The sequence below is a fragment of the Perissodus microlepis genome, chromosome 13, assembly GCF_051167445.1.
Source record: "Perissodus microlepis isolate ML-2025 ecotype Zambia chromosome 13, ASM5116744v1, whole genome shotgun sequence".
Taxonomy (NCBI): domain Eukaryota; kingdom Metazoa; phylum Chordata; class Actinopteri; order Cichliformes; family Cichlidae; genus Perissodus; species Perissodus microlepis.
The window spans coordinates 25022767-25047319 of NC_140473.1; the positions used below are offsets into that span (position 1 = coordinate 25022767).

The following is a 24553-nucleotide window of genomic DNA, read 5'->3' on the forward strand; positions in this document are numbered from 1 at the left end:
GACAATACTAACTACAGCTTTCTTGTTAAAAGTGATCATCAACAACCCATTGTTACAGTCATTCAATAGCCAGATGTGTATAAAGCATAGAAATACTAAGCATAGAAATACTTTCACAATCACAAAGCATGATTTCTAAAGCTCAAATAATGTGAACCCAGAGGTTAAAATAATTCCAGGTCTACAGTACACAAAACCTTTTCTGATTTCTTATCTCCATTCGAGGAATGCATCACCTGACATTTTGAAAACGTCAGATGTCATAACAACTCCGAAATGCTTGAACTAAAGCCAAGAAGACCTTTTTGTCTGCACGTACAATGAAATCATTCAGAAGTATCAGAAGTAAAAGATGAGCAGTCTTGTGAAATGTGGGGGAATTTGGAAAGAAAAAACAGGACAAGCAGGTTTTTATTTTTAAGCATGGATAACTGTGAAACTTACATACAGCTAAGAAACAAAACAAAACAACCGCATAATAAACTAAAAGATCTTTTGTCTGTGTTTAATTTACCTGTGGGTACGCATGCTTTGGCTTGTGCGTCTGTCACAGAGTACAAGGGAAGCCTAACTTAGAAATTACAGAACTGAGACTTACCTTTATAAGTCTCAGTTGCAATTAAAAAAACACATCATCAGGCAAATTAACAGTGTCTTATATATAAAAGTGCAAAGGATTCCTCAAAAGCTTGGTTAGATATAATATTTGTGGCAAGTTAAGTTTTTGTTCACCTTTAGGGAGTTACTAACACTTTGTTAGGTTTTGTATTGTTGATTGTCATTTATGCTTAGAAATATCTACTTATATATGCTTAGAGTTTTATAATTAGTTGTAGATTGGTAGAGGTTTGATCCTTGATAGTCTGCAAACTTTGTGTGCTTTAGAGAGCACTCTGGGAGCATGGGAGAGGTCGTACCTTCTCTTATTGTTTTATGGTAGGATAAACGTGGCTATATCTGTTTTAGTCTAAGTGCCTTTTGTTTAGATGAACTGTTGGACTTCCAGACCAGCAGGTTTAGGGAAGTCATTTATGGGGTCACACTCTGACCCCCCCCACACACACACACACACACACACACACACACACAAAGGCAAGGTACTCTTTGTGTGTATGTACACGTCGTATGTTAATGAACCTATGCATATTCATGTAACCTCAATAAAAGAGCAGTGTTACGGGGGAGCGGACGAGAGCAACTGGGGTCAAGCGAAGGAACGGCGTTTGTCCGGTTCTCTCCCGTGCACGAGAAACATGAAGAACTTTGCCTACTTCGTGTCTTGCTTGCTGTGTAATTATATTGTCTTCAACGTTCCAGCGAATAGGTTCAAGCTACAAACCTATCACACTTGCTGACCACAAGACTGAAAACAAAACGAGGAAACATATTTGGAGTAAACAGACATGTAAAATAGCCGACAACTTAGCTCAGACCTTCAACTCTACACAAACTATCAGTACTGCATCTTCAAGAAAATAAATGTTAAAATCTAAATATGCATTTTGTATAGGTGCTGTATTGTTGCAGCTGATATTTACACAAATTATTTATTCAGTACAAATTAAAGTAATTGCAGTATATTATATATTTTTTCCTACTCAAGTTACCCCATACAAACTGTGATACATTTAAAAGCATCTATATATTCAGTTTATTTACATCACAAGAAATTAAATGATAGAAAAGAAAAAAAAAACAACAAGCCAAAAGTGTGTAGTCAGAAGACAAAGCTTATATAACATCAATACAACAATCAACATGTAAGGAAAATTAAATCAGCTACATGGTTATGCTCGGGTTTAAATACAAATACTCATAGCAAAAGAACAAAAAGAAAGAAATAGGATGAGCTCTTCGTGTCTATAGCATCATCACACTAAACTTTTATCACAACTGTGGATAATTATGTTTTCCTTTTTTGTTTTTTGTTTTTACAATTCTGTAGTTTCATTGTCCTGCACATTTCAATTTTGTCAGAAAATGCACCCATATTTGCACAACAGATGCACAATTACATTTTACACTGGTCCTAAGTTTGGGGTTTTCAAAAATATAATTGCTTCTTAATTTGTATTTATTATCCTTTATTTTAAAAAGTGGTAATTCTCTAAATAATTTGTGCACAATTTTAATTATGTTATAATCACAAAAAAACAAAAATTGTTGAAATTCAGTTTATTTAATTTATAATTCCTTATGTCTGGCCAAAAATATTATTTGTCAATTTTTCCTCTGTAAATCATCTACACTCCTGGTTTATATTGTGATCCAAGTGATTTTCAGGATAAATATTTTCAGCCGTGCTGTCTATGCTCAGTGTATGTGCTATAAAGTTACAGAAAATGTAACATGAATATGAACGCTAATGTATATGTGGTTTGAATTCCCTTATTTTTTAAGAATATTTTTATAGATAAATAGATAGAAGTGGAAACACCTGGGTAACAGGAAACAGCTGAAACTAACTAAATTAACAAGGACAAGTGGACAGGTAAAGCAACATTTGAAACAAGACACAGAAGACAGCTACCAAAATAAAAGAGGACATCACTGCCTAACACAGAGGTAACACACAAAAGTGAGTATTCAATGTAAACCCTAACCAGAATACTAACAGAAATAAACAAGAAGTAAAATCAATAACTAAAGGTAAAGATAAAAAACAAAGAACTCAAGATATTACGGAACTAGAAAAAAAAAGAACAACAAATAATAACAAAAGAACCAAACATAAAAACAAATAATAACCAATAATTCAGAGTCTAAAAAACTCAGACTCTGGGTCCAAGATTGAGGACATGGCAATATAATTAAAAATGTGGCACTTATTAGTAAGTTCAAAACAATAGACATGAAAAGTGTTAAATCACACACATAAACAACATAAAGAATAATAAACATACACACTCTTTCATAAAATCATTATGACCTCGAATTAAAAATATATTTGTCTACAATATTTTAATAACAACATTGGCATAGTGATACAAAGAAAGAAACTGTTTTCATGTATTATTATTATTTTTTTTGTAATGAAACATATTTCAAATAGCTAGTGTGATCTTACCAATTCTCCTTTCAACATTTTCCCCACAGCAGTAATGGGATTTTTACATTTCTTTCTTTCTTTCTTTTACAGTTTTAAGTAAGTGTGAAAATCAATGCCTCTGCTCTTGCTTAGCTGGAAGTGGCACAGTGTGCAGGGTCCTGTATGGTCTCTGACTTTGGTCTCTCTAAGAGCTCACAGTTGGTTTCAGGCTCTGTAAAGTCCAAAACACATTTTTAGACCACTAATCTTGAGGTGGATTTTATGTACAAAAAAATGATTACTTGATACACTTCTCACACATTATAAAAAAAAAATAATAATAAAAATAAAAGAAGAAAATAAGTGAAAAAGTAACTTACGAGATGTAGGAGGTTGTTCTGAAACAACAAGAAAATAAATAATCTTAGTATGTATGTACAATACCAGTCTTATTCTCCATACTAATATCACTCTAACATGAAAAGTGATACAAATCATGACAAACCATATCTTTCTTATGTGATATACAACTACAATTCCAAAAAAGTTGGAATACCATGTAAAGTGTAACTAAAGTATAACTAAAAAAGAAATAGCTAGAGGAACATTTTGCTACTAATTAGAATAACTGGAAACAGGTCAGTAACAGTAATAATAAAATACGCATTTTAGAGAAGCAGAGTTTCGCAGAAGTAAAGCTGGGCAGAGGTTCACCAAAGAGTAGAGTAACCATCTGGCAGTGTTCACTCAGGTCAAAATGTCTGTATCTCTGACGGCATGGAAATGCAATAGTGCATTTCCAGGCACATCTGGAACAGCACAATACCAATGTCTGTCTGTGTTAGCCCTGTGATGGACCAGTGATCTACCCACAGTATTTCCTGCCTTTCAAGATTTTGTGTACTATTAAGCTTTAGTTTCATCATATGTTATTGGACATTGGACACACATGTAGGTGTGTCACCAAAGATGTGGATCCCATGAAAGAAATATCACTTTGTGCCCACAACTTCAATACCACAAACCATGCCAACCGTAACAGTACAATATGGTTATTTTTGCTTATTCTGCATTAAGATTTCGTGCAAGCTTGATGTGAAATGTGCAAGCCGTCTTTTTCATTCATTTCTTCTTTCCTCATCATCTCTACTGCTGTTGTGACATTTTCCTTCAATTCTCCCTCCATTTCCACACTTCTTCCTGACATAACTGTCACCTACACATGATCCTAGCTCTGTACAATGCACTGATACACTTGATAATATATCCCTAATAGCGCAGATATCAGCGGCTGACTGGATTTCATCTTTTTTTTTTTTTTTTATTTACCAAAAACTAAACTAAACTAATGCAAAAAAACCAAATATATTTAATCATACTCTGTGAAGCAACCATTCTTTTATGATGACAGATTAATAATTATTGTAAAATAAACAGTCATAGAATCAGTATCACTTTTCTACCCTATGCATGTGCAGATAGTTTTACTGGGACTTTTACAATTGCTTGTTTGTTGCTTCGGGTTTTAATGCACTACTGAATTTAGCTTCAGTTTGGATAATCTTTGGATTCAGAATAACTGAATCTTGTGTTGCTACCCTTCAAGACTTTGTGTACTATTAAATTCGTCTTTAGTTTCATTATATTTCATGGGACAGGCAGAAGTGCCGCCAAAGATGGGGATCCCCATGAAAAAAAATCACTTTGGGTCCCACAACTTCAATACAACAAACCATGCCAACCCTGAAATTACAATATGGTGTAGAATCAATATTCTGTTTATTCCGCAGTAAGATTTTGTGTAAGCTTGATGAGAAATGTGCAAGTCATCTTTCACATTTTAAAAATAGTTTTAATGATAACATTAGTTACCAGACTTTATTGACTTGTACTGCTGCTATTTGTTGCTTCAGGTTTTAATGCAGTTCTAAATTCAGCTTCAGTTTTGCAGTGTGCATGGGCGCTTTAGTTCAGCTCCTTTGAGCCTCTTACTAGTGATGTGCGATACCACTTATTTTCTTTCCGATCCGATACCAAGTAATATTCAGGGTGGTATCAATGATACTGATCTGATACCGATACTTTGTACAAAAACTTATTTTATTTATTGTATCTCAAATTATAGCATCATAATGATTACAGGACATCAGATTACTTGTTCTTATCACTTAATAATGCAGAGTTCATCATATAGAAATAAAAAAAACTGAGGTTGTGCGCTATTTGAACACCTTGCAGCACTAAAGGACTCCGTGAGAGACGTCTGTCTCGCCCTAGCAGCACCTGTCCCTCTCCTTCTCTTCAGTTCGCCTCAACATATGCTCGTCATATTCTGTGATATGATTTACTCTGAGGTGTTTGACAAGGTTAGTGATGTTGCCACAACCGTACATGCCAACCCTCCCGATTTTTCCGGGAGAATACCGAATTTCAGTGCCCCTCCCGAAAATCTCCCGGAGCCACCATTCTCCCGAATTTCTCCCGATTTTCTACCTGGACAACAAAATTGAAAAACCATATCGCAGAATTCATAGCGCGGCCCAGCCAATTCCAGTTTCCAACAATGGCGGCAGCTACTTAGTTTTAATATTACTCTTATCTCTCTTTCTGGGTCGCAAAAAAACTTTTAACATATTTTCAGGTGAGAATGTAGCTGTGTAAACTTCAAATATCTGAGCCGACCGACACATCGTTTTCAAACCCCCGCGGTCTTTCGCTACTCGGATTAAACATGATATATAAGTCACTTTGATAACTTAAAAATGTTATTGTTTGGCTTTTTCAGTGTTTTATTTGTTCGTGAGTAAATCGGTTTGGCTGAGATTAAAGTTATTAGATTAGATTCAATTAAATTTAACTTTATTAATCCCTCGGGAGGGTTCCTCCGGGTTCTCACACAGCTGAATAAACGTCAAACAGAAAATGATTAAACATAAGTGTGAGACGGTCGAGAGTTTACGTCAGCGCTCGGTTATATTTTAGATAGCAAGGAGCAGACAGCAGAGTTTCACTCCACCGAGGGAGCACGTGACATACTACCCGGCTTTCTTTAGACTGCGAAGGCCGGGTCCTCAGGTGGAAGCAGCCTCTGAATTTGGACACCCCCGCTGTTTCCGGGCCGGCCAATAATAACGGTGACATTTAATGTATTTTTAATAAACACTGTAAGATGTATTTACCCCCCCCCCCCCCCCCCCCAACAGCCCTTTTGAATGTCTCCCTAGTATGGCCACAACACCTCACTCTTGGAGCACTTTTTTGCCACATGTATCGCAAACCACGTCTCAGCTGTTTGTGGAGGTAAAATAAGTCCGCACATGACTACGATTACGATTACGCTCACGCTCAGCCATTGTTGTGAGTGCGCACCCGAGACATTTATACAGCCGTATTTCGCACATGACTATGAAAGGCGGAAGAGGAAGTAGTTCCTTTGAATGTAGACAATCCGAATGTTATAGTTTCTTTCCACTGTGTTCCTGTTAATGATAAACTACAAATTTACTCTAAATTACTAAAATATCGATATTTTAATGTGAGGATCGATTCTAGAACATAAATGACTGGTATCGGAGGAATCGATATTTCAGGATCGATCCGCACATCACTACCACTTACCTTTCTTCTTTTTGTAAACAGCAAATCCAATGGCACCAATGACGATGAGAACAAGAACAACAACAACTGCAACGACGATGATAGTGGTAGTCACTGTAGAGGACTTTTCTGCTCAGTAAAAAAAATAAGCAAACAAACACAACATGGGCAGATGAAGCAGGTTACAACTGAAATATATCTTTCCTGTTATCACATGTATTGAACTTCTATAAATCATACTTATCATGAAATTTTAAATATAGTATAATCTATATGACGGTGTACTGTTGTGTGCATATATAACAATAATAACAGTAATGTGCTTAGTAAAGTCTTGAATCACCCCTTATTTCTTTATATTATGCTAGTAAAATGGGAAATGAGTGTAGCAATGTATTGAAACGTGTCTGTGAAGGTTCTCAGTCATCCAGGACATCGTAGTCAAAGGAGCTTGCAAAGAAAAGCGTCTGGACTTCTTTAAGTTACTTGAAGACGTTTCACCTCTCATCCGAGAAGCTTCTTCAGTTCTAAGGTCAAATGGTGGAGATCCTCTAATCGCCTGAGCCAAGGTGTGAAACTGGGTGTGGGTCCCAATCAGCCAGAGTTTCGGGTGTGTTCATTGTGAAACCTGGCCCCACCTTATGCGAATTCCTGAGGTCAGATGGCCCAGGATGTGAGTGGGCGTTAAGGCGTCTGGGAAGGGATCTCAAAACTGGATTATAGATGGCAGAGAGTTGGTGTCGTAAACCCCCGCCTCTGTTCAAAGATGGTCGCTCACAGTGGACATAGATGGCTTCTTTCACTCCTCTTTCAAACCATCTGTCCTCTCTGTCCAAAATGTGAACATTGGCATCCTCGAAAGAGTGTCCTTTATCCTTAAGATGCAGATGGACTGCTGAGTCTTGTCCTGTGGAGGTGGCTCTTCTGTGTTGTGCCATGCGCTTGTGAAGTGGCTGTTTGGTCTCTCCAATGTAGAGGTCTGGGCATTCCTCGCTGCACTGTACAGCATACACCACATTGTTAAGTCTGTGTTTTGGCGTTTTGTCTTTCGGGTGAACCAGTTTTTGTCTGAGCGTGTTGCTGGGTCTGAAATGCACCGGGATGTCATGCTTGGAGAAAACTCTCCTAAGTTTTTCTGATACACCGGCTACATAGGGGATGACAATGTTGTTGCGTCTGTCCTTCTTATCCTCCCTCGCTGGTGTCTGGTCTTCTTTTCTGTGCCTCTTTGCTGACTTTAAGAACGCCCATTTAGGATAGCCGCACGTTTTGAGTGCTTCCTTTACATGTGTGTGTTCCTTCTTTTTTCCTTCAGGCTTAGAGGGAACATGTTCTGCCCGGTGGTGTAGGGTCCTAATTACTCCAAGTTTGTGTTCCAAAGGGTGATGGGAGTCAAAGAGGAGGTACTGGTCCGTGTGTGTGGGCTTCCGGTAAACTTCGATGTTGAGTTTGCCGTTCTCTTCAATGTGCACAGCGCAGTCCAGGAAAGGCAAACAGTTGTCCTTTGTGTCTTCCCTGGTGAACTTGATGTTTTTTTTTATCCACAGCGTTAATGTGCGCAGTGAAGGATTCCACTTCTTGTGTCTTGATTTTGACCCAGGTGTCGTCCACATATCTGTACCAGTGGCTGGGTACTCTTCCTTTGAAAGAGCCAAGAGCCTTCCTTTCCACTTCCTCCATGTAAAGGTTGGCTACAATAGGTGACACGGGGGAGCCCATGGCACAGCCATGTTTTTGTCTGTAAAAGCCTTCGTTGTATTTGAAATATGTAGTGGTGAGGCAGAGGTCTAACAGTGTGCAAATCTGATCGGGTGTGAAGTTGGTCCTGTCCTCCAAGGAGCTGTCTTCTTGTAGTCGTTTTCTGACAGTCTCCACGGCCTCCGTGGTGGGTATGCAAGTGAAGAGAGAGACTACATCAAAGGACACCATGGTTTCATCTGGATCCAGGGTAAGTTTCTGGACCTTGTCAGTGAAGTCGGTGGAGTTCTTGATGTGGTGTGGGGTGTTCCCCACAAGAGGAGCAAGGATGGTAGCAAGGTGTTTAGCAATGTTATAAGTGGCTGAGTTTATGCTACTGACTATGGGTCTGAGTGGGACAGCTTCCTTGTGGATTTTAGGAAGTCCGTAGATGCAGGGTATGGCATCCCCTGGGTAAAGGCGGTATTGTATTGAAACGTATGTATTGAAACGTACAAACATACATGGAAATGCAAAAACAAAATCTGTGTACTCTAACATAGTTGAAAGTCAATATTTAGTACAATGACATTTATACTTCATTACAGAAAGGCACGCTGTGGAAGAAAGACAGAAATAATTATAACTAATGATTAAATCCAGGGAGGTTTATAAACACATAGTGAGTGAAAAAGATGACTGAAGAAGGAACACCCAGCGCATCATGGGAATCGCCCAGTAGCCTAAACCGATTGCAGCATAATTTAAGGAGGATTCAGGGTCGCCTATTCCAACCCTAAGTATACGCTTTATCAAAAAGGAAAGTTTTAAGCCTAAACTATCTAGAGCCTAATGATAGTTTTTTTAGATAGATTTTCCTCCACTTTTCCTCTAGTTTCTTCAAATTTCTTTAAGAACACAGCACACCATGCCGAAATATGCCAAGTTTCCTGCTAAGAGCCCTTTGGGAATTACTGTGTTGGTGCAAAAATACACTTACCTGTCAAACTGTTCTTTGGCATTTTTAATGGATTCAGGTAAAGACATGGGAACAAATTATGTGTGTTTGTCACAGGCTGCTAGTTATAGTCCTTAAAGATACAATTTAAAATTTGGTTCTTCACACAGATGTATGTTATTTGTGGATTACACAAAACGTTGCAACAACACTGTTTAATCCCTTGAGTCATGTGCCTTTTTTTACACTTGAATGATCCATATGGCAGAGTTGTTAATGTGTCAGTGGATTAATAAACAAAGAAAACATCCCTCTGAAAATGGTCTGGTACAAGGACTGGAAAAAGCAGCCAGTATCTCGATCTCATGACTTAGATTTCACTCGCAAGTGCAGTTTTACCAAATGTATTACAATTAGTATGAAGCACAACATTGCCACCATGCTGTGTTTCTCACCTTCATAACTTTTATTTTTAGATTTTCCCCAGTTTGTTCTGATCAGTGATTTCTCCAGTCCGAGAGTCACGTCCTTCTTGATACCAGAGAGCTGAAACACACAGTCATACCTCCTCCAGTCTTCAGGTGTGACTGATGAAATGTTTAAGTCAATATGCATTTGGAAGGTTCCATCTTGGTTCAGAAGCATCTCTCTGTGGACCACACCTTCATGAATCTCCTCTCCATCTTTCCTCCAGAACATCATGGCTCTGTTGGGATAGAAACCTGTAGCATGGCAGCTGACTGGAGAGGAAGGAGTTGTCTGGAGGAGAGACACTGAGGGAAGAACTGAAGAGACAATTACTCTAATTTTCAGGTTGGGAAATATTTCTTTTTTTTTTTTTAATCATTTTTTCCTTTTTGTCAAAATTTAAATAACTACTAATAGATCTTTAAACTGTACGTAAATTCTTACATGGCTGAAGAAATGAATTGCAAAGCCTTACTCATTATGATAGTTATGTAATGACAGGTAAGAAGAAAAATCCTTTTCTTAAGCTGCTAGCTACTCATGGGATTGTGACAATGAGCTGCAGCTAGATTATGTTTTGTTGAAAGAGGTAAAAAGAAAATAACATATGCAATTACCTATAAATTATGATCTTCATAGTCTTTTTTTGACAATTATTAAAGCTATCTAGCTTCTTAAAAATGATTCTGACAGTAATTTGATATCACCTTCTTTCCAATAATCATATTTATTATATGATTATAACTATATTATATAAATGCATATTTGAATCAATGACGATCTTCAGTTGTTGAATGTGCTAAATATTTACATTTACTCATGTACTGTATGTAAGAACAAATTTGAGGTATTTTCCTTGATTTTTCAGTGCTCTGCAACTTTATATCAATACAGGGTGCAAGTTAAACTTTGAACTTATCTACAATTGATTCTGGATTCTGACATTTTCCTACTTCTTTGGATATGTAAATTAAAAATAATCTTGAATTATTTTGCAAAATCTGTCACTGAAAAGTTAACATTACAGCAAAGAAAATAAATACTTTATGCAAAAGAAGAACAAAAATGTAAGCCTACCCTTTCTTTGCAGAAAACTCTTTGCATAGTTGAAATAGATCTTCAGCAACCTAGGGCAGATCACCGAAAACGCCTTTAAATCTTGAATTCTTGCTTTATTTCCATTCAGATTTTGTTTGGGGATTTCAGCCTCTGGGGTTGCGGCAATCCATGTTTCTGTTTCTTTGTCAAATGCAGTGAACTCTTCTCCATTGTAACCAAATATAGTGAAAATATTAATTTCTTCAGTCTCATCATCCCATTCACAGCCTCTAAACTCCTGGATAATATAAACACCTGGGAGAGAGAGAAGCAGAGACCCTTATTTTCAACTGAACCTATTTCTCAGTGTAGATAAACACTTAATTTAGAAACACAAAATAACTCAAGTACTTAAATTAGCATTACAGATAAAAGTCTGAAATTTTTACTGGTCTTTCTTACGATTGAAATGAATCAGAATCTGTAATTTGGGACAGATGCTTCACAAAATGTCTGGCTACTGGCTATTTAAAATATGAAAAAAGTCCAGAACTCCTGCAAACTCCCATATTTGAGCACACATCAATAAAATACTTCAAATAGCAAAAGACAAGTGGCAATTTCTGAATGGTATATCGTTGACTTATATATTACTGCGTAATGAAGCATAGAGAATAGTATGTAAGTGAAACTTTTAGTAACAAAAATAAAGAAAATGTTTTTTTTGTTCAACTTTCATGTTGGATTGAGCAAATATGACAAGTTGTACCACAAAAAGTTTGAACAAAGGAACACAAGTAGCACAAGAGTCCAAAGAGGAAAAAAAAAACAAACTGTTGTAACAGCTCTTATTGTGTTATAGCACCACGGGGTGGGGGGACTTGTATGGTCTTATGTTGCTGACAACGAATAAAGGTCTGTTGTTTGATTTAACTGACTGGCTTCAAGTTATCTGGCTAACCTCCACACCACATGCCCGCTGGACCTGCTAGCTGCTCCTTCCTCGCCAGACTGCTGTTACACAGTCCAGGGTTTGACCTGACCCAGGAGCTTGGCGCAGGGGGGGTGTAAAGGTTCCAGGGGCTGTCCAGTCCTCTTTGGACAACACTTGGGGACTGAGGCCAAAAACAGGGATGGAGCCGTTTTGGGGGCCAGCTGAGTTGCCAGCAATAGAGAAGAAGCAGTTCTGGGGGCTGGCTGGATGGCCAGTGACGGAGACACTCGGTGACTTGGAAGGTCAAAGTGGAAGGAAGGCTTCTAGTGGATGACTTCACTGGAAGCTGGCACTGGAAGCGCCAGTGGGACACCTTGCATTACCAGAGGTGACGTAAACCGTCAGAGAGAAAGGTTGGCTTTGACTCAGACAACCTAGAACTCCATACGGATCAGAACATAATCAGTTAATAAAAATATGTTTGAGTTTGGCTAAAACGATGAATAAGAATCCAAGTAAGAAAATAAAATTTTCTTACTCTTATTTTAGAAATAGGCCAAACTCAGACCTAGCTGAAAGTCTGTGTAGAAACGGCTTTGAGAGATAAGAGACTGTGTGTTCACACACACGCAAAAAAACCAAACAAACAAAAAAACAACTCAGAGTTTTAAAAAGAAAAGTATTTGGAATAACAGGGATTATGTTAAAGTGAATGTGCTAACGAAATCTGAACTGAATGAAGACATGAAATGAAATTACCTTTGCCTTAGTTAAAATCATGTGAAAGGTCAGAGATGGAGAGTATAATAAGGTTTAAAATCAAATTAAATATTCTTCCACACAAACTTCCTCATATATCCCAAACCAGATGTTGAGGTTATTTCTGAGACTCGTAGAACTTAATATTTCATTTAGCCTATTAGCCTATTGTTTGCTGGGTTGTTACTTCTTCAAACCTCATTTGAACTTTGTATTTCCCGAATTTTATTAAAAAGAACATGATATATTTACAGTGTTGTGTAAATACTTTCTGTCAGTGACTCTTGGAATACTGTTTACATGTGTTAAAATCACAGCTGGCATAGAGAGGATGTTTGAGCCGAGGTTTGGAAGTCATTGGTCTTCTGTTGGAGGTTGGAGAGCTGATTGAACGATCACCTAATGTGTGACAAAGGAATCCACCTTGATACTAATGACAGTCTGAGCTCACTTAACTACGAGACAAGATGGCCCCGGTGAGGTCGGCTGCCGTGCTTGATGCTCTGACCCAACTTTTCCACTTTTTGCTGATTTTTGTTACTTTCTGCTCTATCTGCCTTAATCTTGCATAGGCATCATGGAAGACACACAAATTCACTACAGTAGAGATACTCTGGTTTCTATTGGTTTACAATATACACATTTCATTGTGTTTAACGCCAGACCCAACCTGGCCAAGGAAGATCCTGAGAGAGAACAAACGATGCAACCCTAAGTGACGGCCTCGAGGGAAACAAGCTGGCATCAGGAACAGGCTACGGGCTCGCGCACCCATGCCCAGTATCCTGCTAGCCAATGTTCAGTCCGTTGAGAACAAGCTTGATGACCTCAGGGCCAGAATTAAGTTCCACAGAGACATTGGGGACTGCAACCTCCTCTGCTTCACCGAGACATGGCTGAACCCAGTGATACCGGACCACGCCGTACAGCCAATGGGGTTCTTTTCAGTCTACCGCATGGACAGAACAACGGAGTAGGGGAAGAAAAGATGTGGTAGAGTGTGTTTGATAGTGAACAACAGATGGTGTGACAGCGCAAACATTTCCCCACTCACACGCTCTTGCTTGCCCAATCTGGAACTTTTGAATATTAAATGTCGCCCTTTCTATCTCCCTCGGGAATTCATTGCGGTCATTGCCTGCACTGTTTATATTCGCCTCACGCAGACTCAGACACTGCCTTATGTGAGCTACATGAGGCCCTCACACAACAACAAGCACTTAACCAGGATGCCGCGCTCATTGTTATGGGAGATTTAAACAGAGTAAATCTCAAACGCACATTTCACAACCTTCACCAGAACATCACTGGCCCCACCAGGGGCACAAGGACATTAGACCACTGCTACACTCCGTTCAAGGACTGCTACAAGGCTCAGCCTCTGCCACCATTTGGAAAATTGGACCACGCCGCTATCTTCCTTATGCCTGTTTACAAACAAAGGCTAAAGCAGCAAGCAATAATCAGGAGGGAGTTCGCAGGCTTGACGGACCACTCAGTGACCGCAGGACGCACTGGATGACGCAGACTAGGACATGTTTCGGCACAGCTCAACAGTGCGACTCTAGGAGCCATGCAAGGGACTGCGGACAATAATGGACTACAAACAACCAGCTTCTTCAATGATGAATGCTGGTGCATTACTGGCTGATGGGCTGAACACGTTTTATGCTCACTTCGACGCTACAGTAATTAAAACAACAAACGGCTGCGTGCGCACGGAGTGCACCAGTGAAGACAACGCTTTCATCATCACAGAGCATGCCGTGAGGAAAGCTTTAAGGACAGTGAACACCAGAAAGGCAGCAGGACCAGATGCAATGCCTGGTCAGGTCCTGAGAGCCTGCGTTGACCAGCTAGCAATGGTGTTCACGGAGATCTTCAACCTCTCTCTGACAACATCGAGAAGGCACCAGGTCTCCTCCTCCAGGTAGTAGGCCTCCAGGTAGTCTCCTGGAGGAGGAGAAGGCCTACCTCCTCCTAAACGTCAACAAGACTAAGAAGCTGATTGTGGACTTCACTACAAAGCAGGCAAAGAATTATTAGCCACTGATTATCAGTGGCACGCCAGTGGAGAGAGTGGACAGTTTCCAGTACCTGGGTGTCCACATCACTCAGGCCCTGTCATGGTCCTGTCATGTTAATACCCTGGTTAAGAAAGCCTACCAGTGTCTGTTCTTCCTCAGACGACTTAGAGACTTCCATCTGCCACTGAGGGTGCTTAAGAATTTCTACTCCTGCACCATTGAAAGCGTCCTGACAGGAAACATCTGCACCTGGTTTGGGAACAGCTACAAGTAAGACGAACAAGATCAGCAAAGAGTGGTGCGCTCGGCCGAACGCATCATTCGATCAGAGCTTCCTGACCTGATGTCCATCTACACCAAGCGGCGCAAGACTAAAGCCAGGAAGATTATGATGGACCTCTCCCATCCCAACAATGGACTCTTCTCACTGTTGAGGTCTGGGAAGCGCTTCCACTCCCTTAAGGCCAAAAGAGAGAGAATGAGCATGAGCTTCTTCCCCCAGGCTATTCGGGCCCTGAACCAGGTGTAGGACTGGACACTCTCACACACATCACATCACCGGACGCACTCTGTTTATTTGTACACTTCTTATAATTTATAACTTCTTTTTTTCATAATTTCTTTCGTAAAGCGTTATTTGCACATTCTTTTTACTGTAAATTTCTAAGTTAAAATCTGTAAATTTTGTAGTAATCTGTAAATCTATAAATCTTATTGTAAGTTCTTACTGTCATTTAATGGTCGGGCATTGCACACCAATAAGCATTTGACCACATGTTGTACTGTGTATGGTTGTGTGTGTGACAAATAAAATTAGAATTTGAATTTAACTGTCTGGAAAGTTGGTTTTGACCTTAAAATTACTAAAATGATTTATCAGAGATGTACAGAGCGCAGAAGGAGAGTTAAAAAAATATAGGTGGTTCACAGCGGGCAATTTACTGCTTTTTAAAATGCCTCAATCCCTACATTATTCGTAAAACTACTGTTAAGACATCTACGTATGTTTATTTATTTATTCATCGTCAGGATTCAGATGATTATTTCCCATAAATTTTGCGTCGTTTATTCCCTGTATTTAGGTTGAGGGGTCATATGAATATAATTGCGCTTTGATTGCACAATCCCAAGAAACAATACAGACAATGTCTAAAATAGGTATCAGCTGTTAATTATCTTCCAGTTGCACAGTTGTTGTATTCTGTGGGGGCAGGAAGTGCTGTTTGTATAGTCGCTCATTAAGACCAGGTTGAACACTAATAACTTAAATTCTCTCCTACGTGTCAGCACATTATTGTCATGAGACACTCAAACAAAATCACGGTTTAGTAACGCAGTAACGCTGTGTGCTTAGGGGAAAATAACAGTAATTGAATTACTCTTTTTGCAATTGTAATCCCTTACTTTACTTTCGTTACTTGAAAAAAGTAATTGAATTACAGTAATGCATTACTTGTAACACACTACTGCCCATCTCTGGTATTGACAACCGTTTACGTTGGTCGGAGGTAACTCAAATCAATATTGAATCGGTGTGTAACTTTCCCAAAACAATATTGTACTCTGTAGTTTTCTCTGGTCCCCTCCCCCATCGAACCAGGAGTGACATGTTTAGCCGCATGTTCTCCTTAAATTGCTGGCTGTCTGAGAGGTGTCCAAAAAACACAATGTGAGCTTTATAGATAATTGGGAAACTTTCTGGAGGAAACCTGGTCTTGTTAGGAGAGACGACATCTATGTCATGGTCCTGGGTCATTTGACCCAATGTTTTGCGTTTTCTTGTGTCTTTTGCTTTTTTTTTTATTATTATATATGTTTAAGTCCACTGTGTTAGTCTGGAGTGTACTCCTGGGTTGTTCTGTTTAGATTTGTGTCTGTGTTTATATAGTTGTGTGAGTTCTTGTGCTTTGTTTCCCCTCCTTGTGTTTTATTCTATCATTATCTATTTTTACCCAGCCCATCATGTCTGCTCTCTCCTTCGTGTTCTCTTACTCCCTTTCATCTGCCACCACTTTAATCACACTCTAGGTCTTGTTTTAACATATGCCATAGAAACTGAACATTTAACAGTGTTTCCTGAAAACCCTCTCTCCTCTGATCATTATCCCTGACAACATTTAAATTTACAATAATTGATTACACAGCAGTGGGGAGTAGATTTCATCACAGTAGATGTCTTTCTGAAAGTGCTGTAACTGAGTTTAAGAATATAATTCACCCACTGTTATCATCTTCAATGCCCTGTACCAACACAGAGCAGAGCAGCTACCTGAATGATACTCTACATCTCTCTATGGACGCTGGTCACCACTACAAGGTTTGCACCTCCCGGCCTTGTGACAGTGGGTTCATACCACAGAGTTCACTTAGGAAATAAAAAGAATAGAATAGAATAGAATAATCCTTTAATTGTCCCACAAGGGGAAATTTGGTTGTAACAGCAGCCAAAAAGACACATATACAAACAAACAGTACACAGGACACAGAACAGAAACATACACAATTTTTCTTTCTTACATATTTACATTAAGGACAGTGGTTACTATATACAGAGAGTACTGTACAGTTATTAAATTAAATAAAAATAACTACAGTTAAGAGGCAAACCAGGTTCTAGTGCGAATCGGTTAATTAACTTATTGCAGTTACAGCACAGATGTAAACATCTATGTTTGTTGGGAGCAGTTCTGAGTGTACAGTCTGACAGCTGCAGGGAGGAAGGACCTGTGGAAACGCTCCTTCATGCATCTTTGATGCAGCAGTCTGTCACTGAAGGAGCTCTGCAGTTCAGCAACATTTACATGCATGGGGTGGGAGACTCTGTCCATCAGAGATGTTATTTTGGCCAGAGTCCTTCTGTCTCCCACCACCTGCACTGGGTCCAGGGTGCATCCCAGAACAGAGCTGGCCTTCCTGATGAGTTTATCCAACCTCTTCCTCTCAGCTGCCGATAAACCACTGCTCCAACATTCAACACTGTAAAAAATGACAGATGCCAACACAGAGTCATAGAAGGTCTTTAAAAGCGCTCCCTGTACTCCAAATGACCTCAGCCGCCTCAGCAGGTAGAGTCTGCTCTGACCCTTCCTGTAGAGAGCATCAGTGTTGTGGCTCCAGTCCAGTTTATTATTCAGGTGAACACCCAGGTACCTATAAGAGTCCACTGTCTCAATGTCCACTCCCTGGATGTTCACCGGTGTCAGTGTGGTGGGTCTGCGTCTCCGGAAGTCCACTACCAACTCCTTGGTTTTCCCGGCGTTGATCAGCAGGTGGTTCTGCTGACACCAGTCAACAAAGTCCAGAGTCCACTGTCTGTACTCTGAGTCGTCCTCACCTGTGATGAGGCCGACTATGGCAGAGTCGTCAGAGAACTTCTGTAGGTGGCAGCGTGGGGAGTTGATGGAGAAGTCTGCAGTGTAGAGGGTGAAGAGGAACGGTGCCAGCACAGTTCCCTGTGGGGCCCCCGTACTGCAGACCAGCGTGTCAGAGACACAGCCCTGTGACCTCACATACTGTGGACGTTCTGTGAGGTCACAGCCCTGTGACCTCACATACTGTGGACGTTCTGTGAGGTAGTCCAGTATCCACTGGGACATGTGGTGGTCCACTCCCGATAGCTCCAGCTTGTCTCTCAGAAGTCGTGGCTGGATGGTGTTGAAAGCACTGGAGAAATCAAAGAACATGATCCTCACAGTGCTTCCAGGCTTCTCCAGGTGAGTCAGAGCTCGGTGCAGGAGGTAGATGATGGCGTCCTCCACCCCAATGCCAGGCTGGTAAGCAAACTGCAGAGGATCCAATGAAGACCTCACCAGGGGGCGCAGATGGTTTAGAACCAACCTCTCGAGGGTCTTCATCAGATGCGATGTCAGGGCTACCGGCCTGTAGCTGCTGAGGTCCTTGGGATGGGAGGTCTTTGGTACCGGTACCACACAGGAGGTCTTCCACAGCTGTGGTACTTTCCCCAGTGACAGGCTCAGGTTGAACAGATATCCTAGGATGCCACACAGTTCATCTGCGCAGCATCTCAGGAGCCTGGAGCTGACGCCATCTGGACCTGCAGCCTTCCGCACCTTGATCTTGCAAAGCTCATTCCTCACTTGAAGTGCTGAGATAGAAAGAGTGGATTTTGGGGGAGGGGTGTGTATGTTGGAGTCCACAGAAGCCGGGGGTGGGTGTAATGACTGGGAGCTGGGAGGTGTGAAGCTGAGAAGTGTGAAGTCCTGAGATGAAGGACAGGCAGTCCCTGAAGATGAAGGAGATTGCAGCAGGGGGGACGATGCTGTGGGAGGGGTGGGTGTTTGATCAAACCTATTAAAATATTTATTTAGGTCATTCACCCACCCCAAGTCTCCTGCAGCCTGGGGGGTTGGTTTTTGTCCTGAGATTGTTTTCAGGCTGTTCCAAACCCCTCTGATGTTGTCCTGTTGCAGCTGCTCTTCCATCTTCCTCCTGTAGTTTTCCTTTCCTTGCCTTATCTTCCATTTCAGCTTCTTCTGAACAACTCTCAGCTCCTGTTTGTCTCCAGATCTAAAGACTCTCTTCTTCTCCTTGAGGAGAGCCTTAATTTCAGGATTTATCCATGGCTTGTTGTTAGAAAAACAACGTACCTTTTTGATGGGTACGGTGTTGTCCACACAGAAGTTCATGTAATCCGTAATGCAGTCTGTGATGCTGTTGAGGTCATCCTCCAGGGGGCTGCAGAGGTTGTCCCACACAGTAGAACGGAAACAGTCCCTCAGGGCCTCTTCAGCCTCTGCCGACCATTTCCTTACTGTGCGTTTCACTACTGGTTCTCTGTGTACTAGAGGTTTATACACAGGCTGGAGATGCACCAGATTGTGATCTGAGCCCCCCAGGGTAGGAAGAGGTGATGAGCTGTATGCCTCCTTGGTGTTGGCATACAATAAGTCCAATGTTTTATTGTCTCTGGTGTGGCAGGTAACATACTGGGTGAAGGTGGGGAGAGTTGAGGACATGGAGATGTGATTAAAGTCCCCAGAGATCAGGAAAAGGGCCTGAAGGTGCTGTGTTTGGAGTCTGCTGGTTACAGTGTGCAGGACCTCACAGGCTGCTGCAGCACTAGCAGAGGGCGGGACATACACAGCTATCATAATCACATGTGTAAACTCTCGCGGTAGATAGTACGGTCTCATGCTAACCGCTAGCAGCTCAATGTCCTTACAGCATAGCGTCTCTTTGATAGATAAATGCCCAGAGTTACACCATCTATCGTTCACAAACAGACCCCCTCCTCTCTTCTTACCACTCTCCGTTGTTCTGTCGGCCCGGATCAGATGAAAACCATCCATGTTTACGTGTGAGTCCGGAGTTAGCGCAGTTAGCCACGACTCTGTGAAGCACATCAGGCTGCACTCCCTGTAGCTCCTCTGATGTCGGGTAAGGGCTGCCAGTTCGTCTACTTTATTGGGGAGAGATCTCACATTCCCCATAATAATAGATGGAATCGCTGGCCGGTACCTCCTAACTTTACTGCGACTCCCGATCCCGGCCCGAGTACCACGTCTCTTCCTCCTCACCTCGCGGGGGATGTTAGCTTGCTCGGCGGTAGGCAGGGCAGCGGAGGCTCCGAGGGCTAACAGCTGATCCCTGCTGTAAACAATGGGAGGTCGGACTTCCACGTGCTCTCCGGACAAAGACGCCGTAAAAAATGTAATAAAGAATACCATTGTCCATAGAATTCTGAGCTCCATTGTGGGGGACAGCAGTCCACAACAGAGATGGGCAGTAACGCGAACGCGTTACTGTAATCTGATTACTTTTTTCAGGTAATGAGTAAAGTAAGGGATTACTATTGCAAAAACCGTTACTTTCCCGTAGGAACGCTGCGTTACTGCGTTACTAAAACCGTGATTTTTTTGCGAGAATGTCTCATGACAGTGACATAAGCAAGTGCAACATTCGTGACAACAGCTGTGTGCAGATCAACAATGGATCATATATCGAGTGCGGGAGAGAGTATGAGCATGCAGCGTTTAAAGCGTGGAAGTACTGACCTTATTTTGAGTTTGATTCCATAAAAAGTGACAAAAACATTAGTGTCCATTGTGCGTGGGAAGAAAACTTCTTTTTACAAAAAACCCCCTAAACTTCCAAGCAAGCACCGAGTGCGCTACCACGTAATGGGAAATTCACAGAGAAACTCGCGGATTCTTCCACTGACCGCCGCGGCACACCTGCACCAGGGCAAACCTCCGCCTACGCCACTCCTGCTTTACAGGTGAAAATAGAGCAACAGGACCGCTAGTCTTTGATGTTATTTATTTTCTGCTGTGTTTTACTTGCATCTATTTGAAAGACTGAGTGTAAACACAAAAAAATATATTTTATTTTATGTGCTGGAATGTGCAGAAAACAAGTTTAAATGTTAAACAAATTTCTTCCAGTCAGAGAATGTTGCATATAATTAAATTTTTGCTTGATGCGTAAAGTTAAAAGGTTAAAACTAATAAAACAAGTTTTAAAAAGAGACTTTTCCATTTGATTACATTTTGTATGATGGATTATGCAGAAAAAGTAGAATTGGGCTGAAAGATCTATCGCTTTATCACCTATTCAGGTTGTAAATCGTGTTTTTAAAAAGTAACTAAGTAACTAAGTAATTAATTACTTTTGAAAATAAGTAATCAGTAAAGTAACGGGATTACTTTTTTGGGGAAGTAATCGGTAATTAGTTACTGATTACTTTTTTCAAGTAACTTGACCAACACTGGTCCACAATAGAAAAACAAAAACAATAAACACAAAACAACAGAGAAACATATATTAAAGAGAAAAAAGGACTCGGTCAGGTCGGAGCTGCTGATACTGGCTGCCAGCTCGGAGCGGCGCCGGAAATAGCCGGAAGTAAAAACACTTATGGAATAAAAATGGGAGTAGGACAAAATCATCAAAGGCATTAGTAATATTTGGAGGCAGCGGAGGCATGTGGTAACAATCCCATTTTGAAAACGTAACGAGTACAAAGTACAGAGTTTGTTAAAAAAAGATAAGGGGTAAAAGTAAAAAGTTGTCAGAAAAATAAATACTCAAGTACAATACAGATACCTGCGAATTCTAATTAAGTACACTAACAAAGTATTTGTACTTTGTTACCCACCTCTGACAATAATACAAAGAAAATAGAAACCCCCGACAATCAAGATGCCCCCCTATGAGCAAGCGCTTTGGCGACACTGAGAAGGAAGAATTCCCTTTTAACAGAAAGAAACCTCTGGCAGAACCAGGTTCAGGGAGGGGCAGCCATTTGCTGCAACCAGTTGGGGGTGAGGGGAAGGAGACAAAAGACAGAAGACAAAGAGAGAGAGAGAAAGATTAACAATAACTATTCTGTGCTTCATTCACACTGAGTAAAAAAATGAATAAAACCTTCATCCTAAACAATCTTTTTCTCACCCTGCACCTGGATGTTTTATTCCTGACTGAAAGTTGGATTCGCCCCGGTGAGCTTTTCTCTTTCTCTGAACTCCTTCCCCCGACTGTGTTTTTTTCAGCTCACCAAGACTTTCAGGGAAGGGTGGAGGCATAGCCACGGTTTTTAAAAATAAACTTAAACTTCAGCGACAGCCTTCTCCTACTTTCTCTAGCTTTGAGGCTCAATTATTGGAACTGAATGGCCCCCCTATGTCTCTCTGCGCTGTTTATCGGCCACCCAAATACAATAAGTCTTTTATTCCCGAATTTGTGGATTTTCTAGCTTCTCTGTTTTTAATTTATGACCGTGTTCTTATTTCTGGTGATTTTAATATACATATCTGCTGCAAGGGGGAACTTCTTAGCCAAGGATTTCCTTGTTTTAACTGACTATTTTAACCTTACACACCAACCCATGTAAAAGCCCATATGCTGGATCTTGTCTTCTCATATGGCCTGGATATTAGGATTAAGGACACTGACAATGTTGGCATCACTGATCATTTTCTGGTTACATTTAATGCCAACTTAGGTGTAACACATATGAACACTGCTGATCTCTGTCGCCCTGTACAGGTAACCAACTCTGACAGTGTGGCTAATTTCACTGCTGTCTTTCTAAACTCTATCCGCCTTGATCCTGACGTGATGGACCTCAAGTGTTGTACTCCCCCCTCGGCTGATGAAGTTATGAATGCTATGTTATCCACATGCTCCACCACCTTGGACCTAGTGGTCCCTGTAAAGACGAAGCGTCTTCTATCCTCCCCTCAACCCTGATTAAATGACTCTATACGAGATTTACGTCGTATCTGTTGTCAATCTGAGAGGAGGTGGAAAAAAGATAAGCTTCAAGTATCCCTTGACATTTTATGTAGCAGCTGCACTATATATCAGGATGCTGTTAAGACTTCTAAAGCTGCTTTTTTGTTCAGCATCATCGCGACTAATAGCCATAACCCCCGGGCCCTGTTTAAAATTTTCAATTCTGCTATTAATCCTTGCCCTGATAAACTAGACTTTGCCTCCCCAGCTCTCCGTGAGCAATTTTTAAATTATTTTACGAGGAAAATCTCACTTCTAAAAACCTCACTCCCTCATCTTCCTGTGGTGAATCCTCTTCCTCCTGGTGGATCTCCGTCCAACTTCTACCAGTTTGAACCAATCTCACTTTGTCTAGCCAACTCCATTAATCTGGAAGTAATGTTTCTCAATCAGTTAGTGTTTTATAAGACTGCTGTACAAAAGTGGAAGAGGAAGTTTCTAATTCAATTTATTGTCAAACTCAGAAGGAAAACATTGTATCAATCACATACCTTCAGTCTGTTGCTGCCTGAAACTCTTAGTATCTTCTGCAAGTTGGTACTGATAAAGTGGAACATTTGCAAGGTACATTTCCCATTCCTCTAGATCCTCTTTCTTCATTTCTCTTAACCAGTGTTGTCTGGCTTTGGGCGTTTTCATGTTGCTGTCATAGTAAGCCAATAGGACATCCTCAAGATTTGCAATTGCCAAATATTCAGGGGCATTTGGGACTCCAGAAGATATCATGAGATAAAACTTCAAGGAGTGTGTAACTGTAGGTAAAACATAAGTGATATAAACAACATATACAAAAGGAAGTTTTGTTTTTATTATATCCCTTACATGTAAATGCAAGAACAATTACAACCTTGATTTTTTATATTGTTTTTCAAACTTACTGACCCCCACACACAGAGAAAGAGGGTCATTTCTTGCTTTGTGTCAACATATATATGTTATATATAATTACATTTAATATTGTTGTCATGGTCCTGAGTCTAATGGCTCAGTGTTTTGTGATAATTAATATTATCTTGTGTTTTAGTTCCTTCTGGTTATGTTTTCTGATTTCTAGTTCCTAGGTTTTGGTTTCCTTGTGCTGTCTGTTTTCAGTTCAGTTACGTCTCTGTGTAAAGCAGTGATTCTTAGTCTGTGTCTTTGCATGTGTGTTGAGTTTCCTGTTTTATTGTGAAGGTATGTGTCCTGTATTCAGTTTGCATCCTCCTTGTTGCGTCAGATTCATTAGGTTCAGCTGTGTCCCCCTCCTGTGTGCAGTTTCCTCGTTTCCCTCTGTGTGTATTTATAGCATGTCTCATCTTGTGTGCGTTACTGGTCTGTCTGTGTTCCTCCATGCTGTTCTCCCTGGTTGTCATCCTGCGTGTTACCTCTGTTCCCTCGTGTTCAGGTTTGTTGTTTGGTTCTTAGCTTTCCCAGTTTAGGTTTTCTTAGTTTTGTCTCTTGCCTCCCTTGCCTTTGTTTGTGTGTCACTCTCCGTAAATAAAGCTCATTCACATCAGCAGTGCCTGCATCTTGGGTCCTCCATTCATGTCTCAACACGGCTTGCCCCGCAAACCGTGACAATTGTAGCTCTTGCTTAATTAATATGCTAAAATTCTCTGTACATATTATTTGAACAATCATCTAAGCCTACAGAGTTATTTAGGTTATCCTGAAACCTGAAGTTTTTTCACATTTGTACATGTCCCCATAACATGTTAAAGTCCATTAGAAAATGATATATTACTTAAATGTGGACAATTATCTTACCTGCAGATGCAGTGTGAATGAAGAGAAATATCATTAGTTCTTTCATCATGTTTAGATAGTTGGAG

The 24553-nt window shown here is 40.6% G+C and overlaps 2 protein-coding genes across 2 annotated transcripts; both read right to left on the reverse strand.

Annotated features, from left to right (window-relative positions):
- Nucleotides 1-72: 72 nt before the first annotated feature.
- On the reverse strand, nt 73-24553 carry LOC146375221 (zinc-alpha-2-glycoprotein-like). The gene is made up of 7 exons (XM_084949658.1): nt 24489-24553; nt 23234-23494; nt 10806-11081; nt 9716-10045; nt 6647-6754; nt 3409-3426; nt 73-3260 (listed from the first exon to the last, which is right to left on the reverse strand). The coding sequence occupies exons 1-7, from the start codon at nt 24535-24537 to the stop codon at nt 3178-3180; spliced, it is 1125 nt and encodes a 374-aa protein (XP_084805784.1). The 5' UTR covers nt 24538-24553; the 3' UTR covers nt 73-3177.
- LOC146375222 (uncharacterized) lies at nt 13403-20840 on the reverse strand. The gene is made up of 2 exons (XM_084949654.1): nt 18033-20840; nt 13403-17990 (listed from the first exon to the last, which is right to left on the reverse strand). Exons 1-2 carry the CDS (start codon nt 20195-20197, stop codon nt 17153-17155), a joined length of 3003 nt encoding a protein of 1000 aa, XP_084805780.1. The 5' UTR covers nt 20198-20840; the 3' UTR covers nt 13403-17152.

Excerpts from the sequence above, each read along its gene's own strand:
- LOC146375222 (XM_084949654.1), bottom strand. The coding sequence starts at position 20,197 with ATGGAGCTCAGAATTCTATGGACAATGGTATTCTTTATTACATTTTTT. Across the intron at positions 17,991-18,032 it reads GAACGTCCACAGTATGTGAG|GTCACAGGGCTGTGTCTCTG; the intron begins GTCACAGGGCTG and ends ACAGTATGTGAG.
- LOC146375221 (XM_084949658.1), bottom strand. The coding sequence starts at position 24,537 with ATGATGAAAGAACTAATGATATTTCTCTTCATTCACACTGCATCTGCA. Across the intron at positions 23,495-24,488 it reads CATTCACACTGCATCTGCAG|TTACACACTCCTTGAAGTTT; the intron begins GTAAGATAATTG and ends TTTTACCTACAG. Across the intron at positions 10,046-10,805 it reads GAGTTTTCTGCAAAGAAAGG|TTCTTCCCTCAGTGTCTCTC; the intron begins GTAGGCTTACAT and ends TTGTCTCTTCAG.